The 19,583-nt window shown below is 43.1% G+C and overlaps 1 protein-coding gene across 6 annotated transcripts in view; it reads right to left on the bottom strand.

Annotated features, from left to right (window-relative positions):
* Nucleotides 1-19,553, bottom strand: part of TMED8 (transmembrane p24 trafficking protein family member 8) — a 39,454-nt gene extending 19,901 nt beyond the window's left edge. For 3 of the 6 annotated variants that reach the window (XM_053673297.1, XM_053673296.1, XM_053673298.1), the window contains exons 1-2: nt 19,173-19,378; nt 1,399-1,480 (exon numbers count right to left, since the gene is read on the bottom strand). In XM_053673297.1, the coding sequence (XP_053529272.1) occupies nt 1,399-1,480; nt 19,173-19,290 (200 nt within the window). In that variant the 5' untranslated portion in view covers nt 19,291-19,378. Of the gene's footprint in view, nt 1-1,398; nt 1,481-19,172; nt 19,379-19,534 lie in introns of those variants that run through there. The other 3 variants (XM_053673300.1, XM_053673302.1, XM_053673301.1) reach the window with 3 other exon arrangements.
* Between the last annotated feature and the right edge of the window lie 30 nt (nt 19,554-19,583).

Here is a 19,583-nt window from a genome sequence, read left to right on the forward strand (position 1 = left end):
CGTGTTACGCTCTGAAGAATCAGTGGAGGGTATTTTGGGGAAGATAAACTGCAAAGCACTTGATGCCAGTGAAGAACCGCACACGGGGGAACTCCCACAGGCTTCCGGTCCTGCTCACCCAGAACAGGCCCCGCCCTGAAGGGAGGAGTCGGCCTGGCAAGAACAGGCGGCGTTGTGACGTCTCCATTCTCAACAAACTCGAAACACAAATAGGGCCCTGGGCATCAGACACTCACTGTCACAAGTGCTGGATTTTTCTTCACACACTAGATTTTAGAAAAAAAACTTTAAAATTAAATCTTTTTCTGAGAATGTTCCATACGAATAACCCTCAGTCAAATAACATATTTATTCTTAGTGGGAAAATCAGTTCTGTGCCCAAACCCATCCCCAAAGGTCCTTCAGACCAACAGAGAAAGGGTGGTGGCAGGAGGAGGGAAAGTTCCCCTCCAGGATTTGATGAGAACGTACATTGTCTCAAACAATCAGCGCCTTGGGGAGACTGTGCCTTCAGAAGCAGTGTCATAGATAGTAACCTAGTAGCTCTAAGCAGAGAACTCAAAACTCTTCTGCTGCTACTGATGAGAGTAAGCTTCAGAAGCTGGGTAAATGGGCAAATTACTCAATTCACTGTTTGATTTTCCTCATCTTAAAAAACAATAGGTATATTTATTTAATGAGGGTTGCTATGAGAACTAAATGATATAATGTGGTTTAATACCTGGAATAGTATAAGCAAATATAAATATTCGATAAAAAGTAGTAATTTTATTATTACTATTACAAAGAAACACTTAATAAAGTGTGGCTTATACTATTATCACCAACTATATTAATCATTATCTTCCATCATCTGAATTTGGGGGAAAAGAGTTTTATGTCATATACAAAGATAAGAAGATAAGAACTTCTCCCTGAGAAGTTCTTCTCACTGAGGGCGGGGAGATGAGACGGCTGGAGAGGAAGGTTCACTTCAGAATGACAACTTGGAAGTCATCATAATAGTTTAATCTGAAAATTACTCAATAAAAAACTGCCTCCAATAACGTGTGTGTGCATTTTTTTAATAAAAACCAAACACCTGTTCTCCTGAAAGTGCACCTGCAATCTACTCCAAATGCCTTCCATTTGAACCTAGTCTTCAGGAGAACATAAAGACACTACACTATTTGTTACAGTCTGATTCTCTGAGAGTCCAAGAAAATTTTATAACTTGAAATAGATCTAACATCAACCCTAAATACACTTAAAGGTTGATTATTTAACAGCAAACCATTCAGACCCTTCACTTCAACCTGTCTTCCCCCTTAAAGTCGCTGCCCACGTCTCTCGCCAATTCCTTCTCTCTGAAGAGAAAAGCAGTGGAAGCATTTTATGCAAAGCCGCTGTTGTCCCTACCTGTAGGGTGAGGACTGGGGCCCTGGATCGGAGGCAGAAGCCGCTGGAGAGGTGACCCTGGTGTTTTCTAGATCTTCCTTCTCTAGAAAACCATGGAAAGAAAAGTTCAACATCTAGGAGGGAACACAATCATAATTATCTTGTACCATTTTTTAAAAGCTGGCAGCCCTGGCCAGTGTGACTCAGGTGGTTGGAGCGTCATTTCCTAACCCAAAAAGTCACAGGTTCAATTCCCAGTTGTGGCACATACAAGAGGCAACTGATCAATGTTTCTCTCCCAAATCAATGTTTCTCTCTCACATCGAGGTTTCTCTCCCTCTCTGCCTCCCTCCCTGTCCCTCTCTAAGCGTGCACTTAAGTGAGGGAAATAAATAAATAAACAAACAAGCAAACAAACAAATCAATCTGGCAGTTTCAAACAACTTTCCCTTTCCAAAAATATTCTGGGCATAACTTTATACTCTGGAAGGCCCAGTACATAAGTTATTCAAATCATCACATCCAAGTAGTCTCAGATAGTCATAACCCATTTATAAAAAAAAATAATTCATTTTTCCAAACAAGTCCCCACAGAAGTTATCCTAATTCAAGAATCATTATTTCTCAGAAAGCCGATGGTTAAATTAGGCAGAAAATACAGGGCAGAGTGAGATGTAGGATGAAACGAACTGGAATCCAGCACCGAAGTGTAGAACGCCACCTCTGTAATCAACCAGCTCAGGCCACTGTACCCAAGATCAGGTAAAGAACTTCTGTAATTTCATTCATTTACGCATTCACTCATCAAGGCCTTCCTGAACGCTGTTGGGTGCCTTCAAGGAGGGTACAGGTGAAACGCACAATGAGGGCTATGTCTCCAAGCTGACAACAAGCCTATGGCTGGCACCGCCACTGCCATTTTGCAGGTAAGGAAAATGTGGCATAGAGACAGGACTCAAACCAGGCAGTCAGGCTGGTAATCATCGGGTGCTACTTAGTTTGATGGTTTATTCACTTAGCTGTTCCTTGAGCCCTCAGATAGCCATATGTTTTGGTGTGTATTTAGATAATCCTGGTTTAACATCTTCTAGCTAGGACAGCAAGAAACTGAAGCCCAAAGTTCACTTCTTTTTTAAATTATTTATTTCTTTATTTTAAGATAGAGAGGAAGGGAAGGAGAAAGAGAAAGAAAAAAACATCAATTTGTGGTTGCCTCTCATGCACCCCGCACCAGGAACCTGGCCTGCAACCCAGGCACGTGCCCCATCTGGGAATCAAACTAGCAACCCTTTGGTTTGCAGGCCCATGCTCAATCCACTGAGCTACACCAGCCAAGGCCAAAGTTCACTTCTTAATTCAAAATACAACTTACTGAAGTAAACCTCAAACCCTGAAAGTTTCAGAGTTTGGAAGCAACATAAAAATGCAAATGACAGGCAAATATTCGTAATCCAATTTTAATCTAGTCTCATTTTTTGTATGTAAATAAGAACTTTTTTTTTTTCACTAGAGAATTCACACTGTCATAGACAGAAAAGCCTTAGAGCTCATGCCACACAATTTTTCTCTTGTAAGGTAACAGAATACCCACACACATAAAATCCTCACCTAGGACATGTTTTCACTGCATTTAGAGAGAGAGGAAAAGAGAAAGAGAAACGTCGATGCGAGAGAGAAGCACCGATTGGTTGCCTCCTGGATGATCCCAGACAAGGAATCAAACCTGCAACCTACACACCTGCCCTGACCAGGAATCAAACCCACAGCCTCTGGGCTATGGGATGATACTCCCACCGACTGAGCAGCACCGGCCAGGGTGAAAATATATATATTAGTCTCTGCCCCTGGCTCCTGGCACGAAAGTCACCAAAACCCTTATAATTTCCTAAGTGATAAGGGCACTGGGAGCATCTTTTGTTCTAATATTTGGTCTGTGACCCTGATTGCTGACAGACACAGGGTACCCAAATCCCAAGGAATTTCTTGGGTGAGATAAATGACTTTTGGTCTGAGAGGAGACTCTGGGTGGGCTCCTGGAAGGGGGCTGGCCACTGGAAAGACCAAGCAGAGAGCAGAAGCTTGAACTCTCAGCCCCACCCTCCATTCTCCGGAGAGGAGAAGGGGATGGAACTGAAGTTGATCTGTCATTGTGCCTGTGTGATAAAGCCTCCTCCATAAAAATCCCAAAGCACAGGATTCGGAGAGCTTCCCACTTGGTGAGCACATCCACGCGCTGGGAGAGCAACGCGGCCCCAGCTCCACGGGGACAGGAGCTTCCGAGCTCGGGACCCTCCCGGACCTGTCCCTCTGTATCTCCATCTGACTGTTCCCTGCATCCTTTAGCACAGCGGTTAATAAGCTGGTAAACATGTTTCCCTGAGTTCTGTGAGCTGTTCTAACACATCATCAAATCCAAGAGGGAGGTGGGTCAATTCGTAGCCAAGTAGGACAGAAGCTGCAGTAGCCTGGGGACCCACTATGTTCACACTGACATCTGAAGTAGGGGTGCAGGGCCATCTGGCGGGCGGCGCCAACCTCCAGGTAGAGTGTCATAACTGAGTTAAATTACGGACACCCAGCTGGTGTTGCAGAATTGCGTGGTGTGGGTGAAGAACCCCTCACTTCTGGTATCGGAGTTGAGTGTGGCGGTGGTGTGAGAGTAAAGGGGACACACACAGGGGAAGAGCCAAGGTTTACTCTCCACAGCTCAACAACAGCACTGAGTCCAAGGTGACAGTCAGATGCATCCTCCCCGGTCTCTGCCGCCCTGGGAAGAGGCCCTTCCTAGTGGGCAATAACAGAACAGAAAGTCCTTCCCTACGTTGACCAAGGGAAATCTGCTTCCTAATAAATCCTGCAATTCGATCACTCCTCCCGACAATATCCTTTCAAATATTCACAGCCTGCTATCACATTGCCTGCCCATTCCTTCCCGGGCTGGCTGACCATCTCCGGTGATCTCTGACCCCGCTGGCCTCATTTAGGTGCTCCACTTCATCCCATTTTAAGGTGAGGACCTAAAATGGCCGCTTTTCAGATGTGTTCGAATCCACGCAGAGTACACTGAAACAATAAGCTCTTAGTAAGGACAGAATATTTCTTGACATAATATCTTAACAGGGCACTTGACTTTTTTAACTGAAAACTTACACTGTTGACCTAAATAAGTTAATCAAGATCTCCACGACTTACAAAAATAAACTTACTATAAGCCTTGTCACTCTCCTATTCTGTTTTTGATTCAGATTTGTGGAAGATAATTGAGTTTTTAACTTACATGCAAGACTTTACATATCTCTATTATTTATTTCAAGTTAACTTTTGAAATTATACTAATATGTTCTCTGCTATTTGTATACAGATAAGAAAATATTTTGCATTTATCCTTACAGGCTTTAATATATAAATAATCCATTATTCAGTGTAGAAAAAAGTCAGGAAACACAAATAAGCAAAAACAAAACAAAAACAACAACTATAATCTCACTAGCCCAAAATAACCACTGTTAAGCATTTTGGTGCATTTCCTCTCGGAAATGTACTTACATATTTGTAAGTACACACAGACAGACACATAAGTGTATTCCCCCCACCCCCGGCCATCAGCTTTGTGTGGGGCATGGAGACCGCAGGTCTGCTGGACATGATGCCCCGCAGGTTGCTCAGTTGAACTATAATGCCTACTAGCTCGGGATTCTCCAAAATACGGCTTTCATTAATTACTCACTAATGTTTTACAGTTTCCACTCATTCTATGGCTCAAATGTATATATTTCTAAAAGGACATGCATCAAATATTACTGATTATTCATGAACATTTTTCAGGATGAAAATGACTGTGTATTATTGTATAGGCTATACCAGAATTTCTTTAACTGACCCAAGCCTCTAGTGTTAGAGCTACATACTGTTTCAAATCTCTCACCGTTAGACAATGACACTATGTTACAGGTATCTGCAACTCTCTTAAAAACTTCCCCTGCGAGGCCCTGCAACCAAGGTGCACTATGGTAGCCGTAGTTCATTTATTGGTTTTGGGTGAACACCTGCCCAAAAGCCAGTCCAATTCTCTTTTTCAAAATCTAGAGTTGGTATCACAGACCAAACAGACTGAAGAGCCTCAGTGAGGTCAGGGATGGGCCCACCATTTGAAGAAACCTTCACAGGCCTCGTCCAAGCAGATGACTAAGCACGAGGACAACTGTCAGGAACAGGAAAACAGTGCGCGAGCAGGGAGAGCAAACAAGCAACTGTGGGGCCAGCGAGGGAAACAGCTGCAGAGTCCACCTGAACACCTCCTCCTCCTCCTCCTCGTGAGGTCCAGCCGTGCTTCCTCCAACTGGACCCTGTACGATTCCTTTCTGTCCTTTGTACTTTTTATTGTGAAATATGTCACACGTATGGAACACTGCATGAGAATCAGACACAGCTAAAAATGATAATAATACCAATAACTGCATACTCACCAACGAGGTTAATTATTAGTACTTCAGAAGTCCCCTGCATAATGCCCCTTCCCAGTCATATCTCCTCCTACTCTGAATTTTGAGAAAATTATTCCCTTCATGTATTTTAATTACTACTGTGTAAAAATGTTATTTGAGAAAATCTTGGATATGAACAAAATTAGAGGCTGGACTCATGTACCCATCGCCTGTCTTCCCATCACCCCACCTCTCGTTTCCTCTACCCCTACCTCCCCGCCCCACCACCACACGCGCTGACGTCACTACATCCATTTGGAACATATCTCCAAAGAAAAAGACTGTCAATGTAGGTGCAATATCATCATCACTCCTACCAAGTTGGCAAGTCCATGCCATCGTTTAAAATTCTGTCTGTGTTCAAATTTCCCCACTTGTTTCAAAGGTCTTTTTTCTAACAGCTGGTTCATTTTAATCAGGATGCAAATAAGGTTCACACACTAAATTTAGCTTCTATGTATGTTAAGTCTCAATCTGTACTAATCTTCACCCCATGGTTTTTCATACATTTGTTGAAACAAAAATAAAAAGATCATGTGACATGCAGATTTCCCCATGTTCTGAATTTAGCTGGTTGAATTTTCACGGTATCACTTTGGCAGATTCCCCTATGCCCTGAATTACCTGTAAAATGGTCACAGATCTAGAGTGATGCTAAGCCCAGGAGCCACTAGCACGTGTGGTTAAATTTAAATTAATTAGAGTTAAATAAAATGTTAAACTCAGTCCCCAGTCTCACTAGCCACAAGCTGCTAGTGGCTACTGTACTGAACAGCAGGGGAACATTTTTAATCATCAAGGAAAATTCTATTGGACAGTGTTGACCTTGAGGCTTGACTAGATTCAGGTTCAGTTTTGTTCTCACAAGAACACTACAGACATGCCCTGGCCATGTTGCTCAGTTGGTTGGAGCATCCTCTGGAACTCCAAATGGGTTGCGGATTTGACCCCTGGTCAGGGCACATACCTAGATTGCAGGTTCGATCCCAGGTCGGGGCACATGTGGGAAGCAACCAATTAATGTTTCTCTCTCTTTTTCTCTTTCTCTCTCTCTCTCTCCCCTCCACCTCCTGTTTCTCTAAAATCAGTAATAAAAATATTCTTGGGTAAGGATTAAAAACAAAAGAAACATTAGTAAAACAAACAAGCAAGACGCCATGCCAGTTCAGTGTGTACAGATGAGCGTAGATGAGCCAAGGGTCCATTGATTTACCTCCGTGCTCATCAAATCCCTGCCAAGTGCCTGGGCCCACACTAGGTACCGGAGACAATGTGCTGAAGCAGACACAGTTCTGGCCTCCAGGAAGCTTTCAGTGTAGCAGAGAAGACTGTGAAGGGCCTTTATCCCACAGGTGATGAAGAATTTTAAGCAAGGAAATGACATGATCACATTTTATTCCTTAGTAAAATTGCATGGGCAGCTGCTGCAAGGTTGAATTTTTACCAGATCAGGTTGGAAGCCTCTGCAGAAGTTCACATGAGAGACAGTGAGGACTTAAAGTGATAGTTGAGGCAGAGGGAACGTGAATAGAAAATAATTAGGTGGACAAATCTGTAGATGCTCAGGCTGGCTCCTCGTAACCCTTATTTTCTTTACTAAGTGTTCACAAATCATCCGTGACGTATTCTAGAACTTTGCTGAGAAGCCACATCAAGGTCAATGGTTTGCGGATTCTGGACTCTACTCTCTCTTCCCTTTAGGATAACTGGTACGTGGGTTCATTTCAAGTCCCTGGCATTCCTCAAGGATGACACAACTGCATTTGCAGGTTCTTGCAGTTCCCTGGATGTAAGTAGACAACTCGACTATCACATACTCAACCTCCTGGGGGAGGACTGACTTTGTAAACAGTACACCACGAAAGTCAGGATGGAAGATCCTTCTTCAGCTCCGGGAAGTGAGGAAACAGGCACATGACCTAATATATCCCACCAAGAATTTGAAATGGGAGTGCTGCGAAGGAGAGAGAGAATCCGCCTGGTGGCAACCAATGAGCCCTGATCACAGTGTGGCTGCTTAACCTCCAGAGTCCCCTCAGCCTTCTTCTTCTAACACTGTATGAGCCTCCTATAGCCTTCCAAAAGTCCTCAGTTTATTGCAGCCAGAATCCGTTTCCGTTGGCTACACCCAAGAACTCCTGACCCAAACACATGAACAGATTTGCCTGGATCCAGAAATCTAAACTTAATGTAGCTAAATATCCTATTTTCATTCTGATCTCTGTTATTATTATAACCAAGGCATAGTGATCACTTACTATGTGCCAAATTCTAGCATTTTGTAGGCATCGCCTTGTTGGAATCTCTCTAAATTGTGTAATCATTGAAGTTGATACTATTATCAGTTCCTTTTGATAGTTCAAGAACTTGTGGCTCAGCGAAATCAAGTAACTTGCCCTAGATGGCTTGCAAAGAGGAAGAGAAGCAATATGAACTCAGGCAGGCCAAGTCCAAAGCTAGCACTCTTAATATCCACATTACACACTGACTCCTCTTTAAATCTTTTACTGTGAAATATAACATGCAGAAAAGTACCCAAAAATGTACTATGAATAAATTATCACAGGCAAACACCTATGATACATAACTACTACCTAAGCCAAGAAATAGAATGTTCCTAGTACTCCAAAAGCCTCATCCATGACCCTCCCAATCATTAGCTTCTCCTTCCTTCCTAACTATTACTCTGACTGGTGGGAATAATTTCTTTGCTTTAGTTCTAAATATGTGTTTCTAAATAGTGTCACTTCATTCTGCCTGTTTTCTGAACTCCGTATAAAGGCAAATGATGCAGAATGTTTTAAGTCGAGCTTCTTTCAGTCAATGTTGGAAACATCCATCCATGTCGGTGTGGGTTAGTTGATTTTCATCGCTGTATAAACTCCATGACAATGCCATAACTTACCAACATACTGTTGATGAAATTTGGGTTATTTCTCATTTGGGGGCTATTATGGATAATGCTGCTATGACTACTCTTGCACGTCTCTTGGCACGCATGTGCATGCATTTAATGCTGGACACAAACCTCGGTTAAATCTCAGAAATGCGAATGATAAACTCTGGAAGGTAATGCCACACTATTCCCAAAGGGGTTGTGTCGGGTATGTGCTCCGCTAGCACGGAGGAGCTTCCCCATTAGTCCGTAGACTCCCCAATACTTGCTCGTATTAGTACTTTGTATCTGGGCCATTCTGGTGGGTATTTGCTCATTTAGTTTGCACGTCACTGACGACTTAGCCTGCTTCTTGCCATTTAGAAATCCCCTTTTGTAAAGTGCCTGACCAAGTCCCTTGCCTATTTTACTATTGGATTCTTTTATTCAAATGATTCTTTTTATTCTTAACTTTTATTCATTGATTTTAGAGAGACAAAAACATCTACTTATTGTTCCACTGTTTATGCTTTCACTGGTTGATTCTCGTATGTGCCCTCATCAGGGATCAAACCCACAACCTTGGCAATGTGGGAATGACGCTCTAACCAACTGAGCTACCCGGCCAGGGCCTCAGGGCCTAGTCAAATGATTCTTTATTGAAGTATTTTCCTTTGTATTTAATAGTTCTCAAGTAGACCGCTGATGTCATCTGCGTCATGAGGGAGGCAGCCATCCTCAACATCGCCGCTCACAGACGAGGCGGTCCCCAGGGTCCCTTTAATGGCTCTCTGACTGAAGATTGGTACCACATGCACCTGGCAGGGCTGCCGACCTCATCAAAGCTGAATCTCCACAGTGCTTAGTGTTTTTCTGCTTCTTCCTCTTGGCAGTTCCTTCAGGGCTTTGATGATGAGGACAAGGCAGAGGCACACCCCAGTCTGGACTTGTCTTCTCTATATGGCCAGTGTCACTGTAAGTCTCAGACCCTTCCAACCACTGGTTGCCTTGGTTACGTCATTGTCAACCTGTTTTGGAGGCAGGCCCGGGGGGGCCGATCTCAGGGGCCAGGGCAGACCTGGAGCCAACTCCCGACCGGTGCATCGCTGGTGCATGGCTTTGATGAGGTCAAATTTAAGTGGCACGGTCGAGGCTGGTACCGGATGAACCTGGATCAGGGAAGACAAGAAAGCTGCACCTTGGCGTCCTCTGAGACAAAAGACAAAAGCTGGACTGTCTTTTTATGATTTTAGGAGTTTGGGAAAGAAACCTTTTGTCAACTACGTGTGTTTGTCAACCTGCTTCCACTCCGTGGTTTACCTTTTACCTCTTTTAATGGGGTTCTTCAATTAACCGAAGCTAATTTTAATATAGTCAAAATTAATCATTATTCTTTTATTAGTCTTTTTTTAAAGATTTTATTTATTTCTTTTTAGATAGAGGGGATGGGAGGGAAAAGAGGGAGAAAAACATCAATGTGTGGTTGCCTCTCACACGCCTCCCCACTGGGGACCTGGCCCACAACCCAGGCATGTGCCATGACTGGGAATTGAACTGGCGACTCTTTGGTTCACAGGCCCGAGCTCAATCCACTGAGTCACACCACCCAGGGCTCTTTATGTATCCTGTTTAGATGTCTTTCCCTACACTGAGATCAAGATAATATTATCCTATGTTATCTATATTTAAAAGGTTATTGTATTGCCTTTGAAATTTTGATCTACAATCCAGAGTTGACCTACTGTGTGTGAGACAAGGATCAAGTTTCTTTTCTTTCCTTCTCTCTTTCCTCTGTGATATTCAACTGTTCCAGCACCATTTACCATTCTTTCCCTACTAATCTTCTGTGCACTCTTTGTTACAAATCAAGGATTCTATTTCTAGGCTCTTATCCTATTCCTAGGGCCTACAAGACTACTGTGTAAAACTTTAAAATGCATCTTGATACCCGATAGAACAAATCTGTCCATCTTGTTATTACCAATGTCTTTGCTGTTTGTGGCCTTTCACTTCTACACACATTTTAGAACCAGCTTGTCAAATTCTACCCAAAAAGCCCACCAAAACCCTGCTGGAATTTTTATTGGAATTGAATTTTACCTAGAGGTAAAATTGGGGACAAGTGACATCTTTACATTATTGAGCATTTCAATTTAAGAATACGGTACATCCTTCCATTTATTTAGATATCCTTTAATGTATTATAATCTCCTGTAGAAAAGTTTAAATATGTTTTATAAAATTTATTCCTAAACTTTTTACTCTACAGAAAATAATATTTTAATTTTTTTAATGTTGTTGCTGATATTTATGAATGCAGTGGAATTTTGCATATTGGCTCTGTATCCAGCAATCTGGCCAAATCCGTCACGACCAATCCTCGTGCTTTATCTGCATGTTTTTTGGATTCTCCAGGTACAGTCACGCTCTGCAAGCTGTTTTGGATTTCCCACGTGCACAGTTGTCATTGGCACACAACACACTTAACAGGATCTTTCTAATCCTCATATATTTTATTTTCCTTGCCTGACTATATTAGCTGGAATATCCAGTAAAATAATAAATAGTAAGTAGGGAGAGTGGGCACCCTTGTCTTATTCCCAATCTTAAGAGGAAAACTTTCAAATTTCATCATTAAGTCTGAAGATGCCTGTGGGTTTTTTTTGTAGATATGTTTTATCCAATAATGAAGAAGTTAATTTTATTCTCAGTTTGCTAAAGGTTTCGAATCATCATAAATAAAGTTGAATTTTATCAAACTTTTTTCCTGCTTTTATTAAACTGATAATTTTTATCCTCTAGTGTGCTAAAATGGTGATTTACAATGGCTTTTTTTAATGTTAAAATAACTTTTCATTCCTGGAAAAACCCAACTTGGTCATACACATTGCCGCATTCAGTTGTTAATATTTTACTGATGACTTTTTGCACCTATGTTACTGAGTAAGATTAAATTGCAATTTTCCGTTCATCTGGGATAAGTCTTATTCTGCCTGAAAGACTTAGTTATTCCTCTAGTGCAGGCCTGAAGGTGATAAAGCCTGTATCCAACTGTCTGGAAATATCTTTATTTCATCTTCATTGTTGTAAACTTCACTGAAAAAATAAGTTTTATATCAAGTTATTTTCGTTCACTACTTTGAAGATAACCTAGCTTCCAGTGCTGGCCCCCAACCCAGGCATGTGCCCCAACTGGGAATCGAACCAGTAACCCTTCAGTTCGTAGGCCAGCACTCAATCCACTGAGCCCCACCAGCCAGGGCAATAAATATAATTATTTTTAAGTCTGTATATGGTGACTCCAAAATCTGGTACCTGTATAAATCCACTTCTCCTGTCTGTTTTTTGATTCTTGCTCACATTGTCTCTTCTTGTGCAGGTAGTCATTCTGCTACATGGCAGAAATCGTTCTTGCAAAACTGTTGTGGAAATACTGCGAAGCCTACCAACGGTCCTTCCGAGAGTTGCCTTGCTTCTTCCACGTACCCTGGGGCACAAGCACCTGGAGTCACCTTGATCCACTCACATGGACTGAGATGCTCCTGAAGCTGCGCTGCAGTCCCTGCAACAGCCTGCCTCCAATTCACCGTTACTTCTAGCACGTGGCCTTTCATGGTCTCAACCCAAAGGAAAGGGGATTCACCAGGGTTCCCCTGCTCGACTGGTCCTGAAGATCAATCCCTGTCGCTTCCGTCCAGAGAGGCCTCGTCATCCAGTCTCCCCACTCAGAAATCCAGCATCTGCCCTTGGAGGAGAAAGGAGCCCCACAGTGGACCCTCACCCTTGGACTTCTACCTTTACACTTCCGCCCTGACATGGATCGTAGCCTGGTAAGTCTTCATTATCTGGCTAGCTCTCCAGGATCTTCAAGCAGATGTTTAAATTTCGACAATTATTTTCTAATTGCCTCCAGTGGGAGAACTGATCCCAATCACGCAGCCTGCCATGACTCAAAGAAACCTACATTGCCTCTTCACTCTTTTCAGTTTAAAGGTACCTTAGTGAGGAAAATGGAAACAAAACAGAAATTTTGAAAGTGTTCTTTCTGTCACTGGCTACAGTATGAGCTTCTCTAAGCAATGGTTCCATCCCCCTTTGATCTGTCCTGTCTCTTAGATCATAACACCTCAGTGGGGTTGAATTTGTAGGCAGAAATAAAAGTAGCACCAAAGTCATGGAAGACAGTAGTTGGTTTAAAGGATAACAGAAAACTGTTCCCTAAGGAGATCTGCAACCTGTTTTTCATAAAAATTTCATCCGAGAGAAAAAAAAAGGCCCAGAAAAGGTCAGTCCCTGATGACCAGAAAGACAATAGAAATGCAAAGGATGGCTCTAACTTACAACGCAAACACATTTCATAACACGTTTTGTATTTTTTCTGAATACAAAAAAATCTCGTAACATGTTTATGTATTTTTTCTGAATAGTTAGTATATTCACATTACTCAAAATTCAAAAAGCATGAACATATACAATGAAAACCTTCTCCCATCTCAGTCCCCACCTCCCAAAACAACAGATGTTATTAGGTTTTGTGTAGTCTTTCAGAAAAAAGTTATGCATATAATAAAGGTATGTGAGCGGATACACGCACGTATTCTTTTTTGCACAACAAAGGAAATACTAGAAATATTACTATGCCCTTTGTTTATACCACTTACATCTCAGATGTCTCCATAACTACATATGAAAAACTTCCTCACTCTCTTCTATAGCTAATTAATATTTCACTCACTGACTACTCCATGATTTATTTATCCAGTTCCCTACTGATGGACATTTATGTCCTTTCTAATCTTTTACCATCACAGATAATGCTATAAAAGCCTTGTCTCTATGTCATTAAACAGACACATGAATAAATCTATTGGACAAATTCGTGGAAGAAATGGATCAATGAGGGCATAGATTATCATTTTGGTGGATATTAAGAAACTGCCCTTACAGCATTTGTACCAATCTACGCTGCTATCAGCAACACCTGAAACTGCTTGTTTCTATACACATTTACCAACAGTGAGATGTCAAACTATACCCTGTGTAGTTATGATTTATTTTCTTATCATGAGTTAGGTTGAGCATTTTTCATACATTCAGAGACTTCTCATAGCATCTTAACAGGCTAATGTATGCAGGAAAGAAGGTGAAAACATATTGTTTTTAATTTTTTAAAGTTAGAGGTATATGCTAAATTACATAAGAACCGCTGAGAAAACAACTTATAATTGGATTGAGAGGCAGAAAGTAAAAAAATAAAAAAGAAATACCTGTTTATTTCCAGAAGGATAAAGTGTAAAAGATGCAGTCTTGTTTTAAAGAGAAAACAATTACAAATATAGCTTTTCAGATTTCCTGAACTTATTTAGTAAAATTTAGACTATTGTAAAGAAGCAAAAGCCAATTTTTCTATAGTACGGCTTTTGCTTTATCAGCCAAATATAGACCAATTCTACAGGGATTCCTAACAGAGACCAGAGAAACCAGGACAAGCTTTGCAAATTTCAATGGTTCTGGGAAAATATTCTTTTTTTATTTTAATGTATATGTATTTATTTTAATATTAGGAAAAACTGATACATCAAACTAGTAATGTCACATATATTATTTAGAATTAAACAATTTCAAATGTCAATTTAAAGAAAAATTAATAATCAATGATATTGGCATGTACTCACTCACAAGGCAGAAGTAAGACTGTGAGACTTGAGTGGCCACGGTGCTAAAAACAATGAAGGGAGAAGGGCAAATGGGAGCTCAAGAACAACTCGATCTGTAAGTGGTGGCCAAAGGAGAAAAGGGGGGAAAAAACCTTCCTTAAAATGATTTACTTTCTATTTTTAAAATATGTGTTTTCTGTCCTGGCTGGTGTGGCTCAGTGGACCGAGCGCCTGCCCGCAAACCAGTCCGATTCACAGGCAGGGCACATGCCTGGGTGGCAGGCCAGGTCCCCAGTTGGGGTGTGTGAAAGGCAACTAATCGATGTACCTCTCACATGTCGATGTTTCTCTCCCTCTCTTTTTCTCTCCCTTCCCCCTCTCTAAAAATAAATAAAATCTTTAATTTAAAAAAATACATATTTTAAAAAATAAGTGTTTTCTTTCTGTTCCCAGAATATGGTTTTAGACATTCTGATCACAGCACAGATTTAATTTTACTGTATACTTATACTTTCTCTACAAAGAGAACCAAAAAGCAAGCTTTTCTAAAGCATCTGATCATCAAGTCAAAGTTCTTTAGAACAGGCCTCACAGGACTTCCCTCTCACTAAAGGGGAAGCGAAAAGATAATTAGCCTGAGCTCTTAGATTCGAGTGCAGAGGAACCAAAAGCAGGTTATGTGGTTATAGACTCAAGAGGCTCAAACAGAAAGAAACTGGCTGAATTTATATTCCAACCAAACCCAGAGACCATGCAATCCAATTTCTCCTCAGCCCGTGTGAGTGGGAAGCACTCCTGAGTGGTCAGATTATAAACCTCAGGTGGGATGTCACGGACTGAACGATGACAGGACTAACTGGCTATCTCAACACCATAAAAACGCAGCCAGTGTAAGAGAAAAAAATAACCCACAGGCAGAGAGATTTATAGGGTGTTTTGACATGAAACTGCAAGAGAAACCCAAAAAACATAACCGTTCTTTGGCACAGACTTCTACTTTTTTGTTCTATCCAATATAGTAGCTACCAATTTCTAAATTTAAAAATTAAACTGAAATAGCCACAGAAATGCAACATTTTCATCACTGCAGAAAGACACTGCACCACTCTAAATCCTACGTAAGAACCGTGAACAAGGTCACATGCCCTGTCTCCAGTCCTTAATGTCTAAATGCATTAATAGTGCTCAAGGTCACATACACCAAACCAAGTTCTACTGCTGCTTTCAGGGTCAAAATAGATTTTGCTCTTTATTTTTCCCAAAGCTTTCCAAACATTAAAAAAGAAAGAAGAAGAAGGGGAAAAAAACCCCTGCTTTTAAGTGATGCAACATGTATGCCTCAGAGTTTCACTGTATAAAGAGTAATCTCTCTCTCTCCCCTCTTGGGGACTGCAGGACCCACATGTCCCAAATAAAAGACTATTAAAAACAATGACAGTTCATAAAACAATAAAGAACACTATGACCCCTGGAGAGCTTAGTTCAGAAGCACATAAACACTATTCTTACTTTAGCATCAAAACCTCAGCGAACAAACATGAAGACTGTCAAAAGGTATTCTCTGCAGAGAATACTTTTAAAAAACAAGTCATGATTATTGTTACAAATACATGGAGAAATTGAAACCCTCAGTTTGATAACAACCTCATTTCTTATTGCTGGCTTCCCTCTAAGAAAGGATGGCAGAAACCTCCTTCGAGTTCACTCATTCTTAGGCCTCTATTGCTTACTCATTGGATCATTTCCAAAAAAGGAAGCAGACTCCTAATTGGAGTTGATCCCAAGCTTATAAACTCTGAGCCAAGCCAAAAGCATGATTTCCACACTGCTCTGCAAACCCAGCGTAACTCTAACTGAAAGTTTCTCAACAGCAGCACTGCTGACATTTGGGACCAGATAATTCTGCACTGTGGGGGCTGTCCTGTGCACCGCTGGATGTTTACCAGCATCCCTGACCTCTACCCCAGGAGATGTCAGTAATGGCCCTCCTTTTCCTCCCCGCTGGGAACTGTGACAATTAAAAAGTCTCCTGGGGAAGTCAAAAATCCCTCCTGGTTGAGAACTACTGCTTTAACCTAAGGAACATTCTTGATCATTTCAACCCTAATTCCTTATGATCACTTGATGCTCCTCCACATCTCTGTGTGGAGACTTCGTCCCACAATTCAGCAAATATTTGCAGAACCTCTAACAGGGGCGTCCAACTTTTTGGCATCACTGGGCCACACTGGAAGAAGAGATGTTTTGGGCCAATCACATACAAACACTAACAAAAAATGATGAGAAAAAAAAAAGGCCCATGCATAATTTACAATTTTGTGTCAGACCGCATTTACAGCCATTCTGGGCCACATGCAGCCCGTGGGCGGCAGGTTGGTACCCCTGCCTAAGACAAAACATTCAGGGCTCTAGGAGATACACAAGACAGACTCTGTCCCTCAAACAAGATTCTTGGGGGGTGGCAGGGGATAAGTACATCAAAAGCTATAATAAAAACATCCAATTATGTCATGTTTTGAAGTGTTGGTTTTTGTTCCTCACCAAACTAAAAGCACCTAGAGGGCAAAGACCATACCCCTGGATTACTAACACTTGATTAACAGCCAATAAAAATAAAAATAAGCTACTGTAAATTTCACCAGAACACGATGACAATTTCACAGGGACAGTAAAAACTCCACAGCTAACTTGGGCAACAAGTTAACCTCTCTTGGCTGCAAAATGGAGAGAAAAATGACAGGAAGTCAGATAATACAAGCCAATCTTTTCCCACTGCTTTTTCTGGCACAGAGCAAGCAATGTAAGCTATCATTATGATTATTTTATTAGCTATTTTATTAGCAACACATCGTACCTCAAGGAGAAGATCCTGCTCCAGGACACAAAAACAAACCCCTACATGAAATAGAAAGAAATCAACACTCACCCCACTTTCTGAGGGCAACAGGAGGAAGTAACCATAAGTATTTCTAGCCATGTCCTGGGAAGACAAAGTGCGTGTAGGAACCAATTGGAGGTGTAGGGCGACTTCAGAGACAAACCCATTACCCTCCGATATATACTGAACTATTCTTTATTTTTTAAACGGATTTTACGGAGAGAGGAAAGGAGAGGGAGGGAGGGGGGACAGAGGGAGAGAGACATGCACTGATTTATTGTTTCATTTATTTATACATTTATTACTTGCTTCTTGTGTGTTCCCGGACCTGAGGTCCAATCTTGGCGTATCAGTAAGACACTCCAACCAACTTAGCTACCCAGCCAGGGCCCTGAACTTAAGACATTTCCACTTCAAATGCTTGGCTATGTTTGCCATCAAAAACAATCCTTATTTCAAAAATATTGACCCATGCAAGGGACAGATGATTATGAGACTTTCTGAGTATTCACTTGCTTAATCTTCGAGAAATTTGGCTTCAATTTTCTATTGCTATAAATACATGTCATCAGTTTTGAATTGACTACAAGGCACAGAGTTCATAAGAAGAAAAAAAGACAAAAACTGTTGCTACATGTTTCAAAGTAAGAGAACATAAAGTGGGGGGGGGAGGGGGAGGTTGGTGATTCAAAGACGGGAGTGTTTGACCCAAGCGGTGTTAGCAGATGGGAGATACCCGGGATGCAAGTAAAAGACAGGAAAAGTCGCCATGCTAGGACATACACAGCCCGGAACGCTTAGGCAGCACACTGGGTTTAGACGAGCAAAAACAGACCTTATTCTCCTAAGAATGGACATCACCAGCTCGGCGTGTACCCTGGGCTAGGCAGACACCAAGTGCCTCACACAGTGGGTCATGTAACCCAGCAACAGGCAGGTACCCACAATTTACAGAGGAAGAAACTGAGACAGATGAGCGACTTACTGAAGGTCACTTAATTAGTAAACTGAAAATTCAGACTCCAACCCAGGTACCGTGGCACAGCCTCTACTACTAGACAGTGTCTATTTTAATTTCAGACCTGGAAAATTAAGTTGCACTTGCTACTTAGTGAGACCAGTTCTCTCCCCCTCTCCTTTTGTATTTCAAAAGAGCGTCCTTTTAGCGGCGACGTGTGTGGTGATCATATAGAGTCCTGAGAGGTGAAACTGTGATAGATGGACCCTGTTGCCTTTGGACTCTGCAGTAATCCACACGGAGGAACTTGAGTGGACACAAATGGAGGTAAGTGTCCTGAACAAGAAGAGGAGGGTCCTGGAGAATAAGGGAAGTCGCCAAAGTTCTTATTTCAGCCCCTACTTCCTGGCCACTACGTTCATTCAAAAGACCCCCGAGCCGACTGTCCCTTCCATCCTTCCCACTCTGAAATGGAGAGGATGGAGGCGAGGCAGGGGCCTACCGGCGGGGAAGCTAGAGCCAAGTGGGATGGGGGCTGAGAAGCGGGCGGAAAGGCGGGGGCCGCGGACCAAGGTGGGCATGGGGTGGGGGGCCAGAGGTGGGATAGCGAGGCCAGTGCGGTGGGGGGTCGGCAGCCAAGGAGTGTTCGGCGGACGTGCAGAAGCCGAAGAGGGGCCCCAGGGCGGAGCAGCCCCGTCACTACCATCTGGGCTGATCTGAGAAGGGAAGCGAGGCGGGAACCAATGCATTTCGAAACAGGAGTAGAAAAGAACCTGGAGCGCAGACCAGGGGCCGGGGTGCAGCGGGGCCCCGGCTGGAGCGAAGACCGGAGTTCCCGCGCGCGAAGGGCCGCCCAGGCGGGGCAGCGCGCGGCCGAGCCTGCAGCCGAGGTGCGGAGCCCGAGGCCGGGCGGCGCCCGGGCTGACTCCCCCGCCCTGCGTACCTGAGGCGGCCGCCCGGCTCCCCGTCACTCCCGGGCCGTCCCCGACGCCGCCCGCCGGCTCTCGAGAGGCTGCGGGGCTCCAGCAGCCTGGCCCGTCAGCCGCCTGCGGGGCCGACATCTGCAGCGGAGCGGAGCGGAGCGCGCCTCCGCCGCCCGCCGCGAGCGGCTCCGGAAAGAGCCGAGGGCCGAGCGCGCGCCGGGAAACGCGGCGCGGAGCCCGCGGGCCGGAAGCGGCAGTGCGGCGGCCCGAGCTGCCGCGGGAGCTGCGGCCGGCGGGGGCTGGCAACGCGGACGTGGGCGCGGGTACTGCGTGCTTTTGGTGGCAGGTTTCTAAAGTCAAGGAGTGAAAGAAGAAACAAAACCTGGGGAAGATTCAGGAAGACCTGGCCGGAAATCGTGGTATCCACAGAG

The sequence above is a fragment of the Artibeus jamaicensis genome, unplaced genomic scaffold (genome assembly GCF_021234435.1).
Source record: "Artibeus jamaicensis isolate MK-2021 breed Jamaican fruit bat unplaced genomic scaffold, CSHL_Jam_final contig_851, whole genome shotgun sequence".
In the NCBI taxonomy this organism is placed as follows: domain Eukaryota; kingdom Metazoa; phylum Chordata; class Mammalia; order Chiroptera; family Phyllostomidae; genus Artibeus; species Artibeus jamaicensis.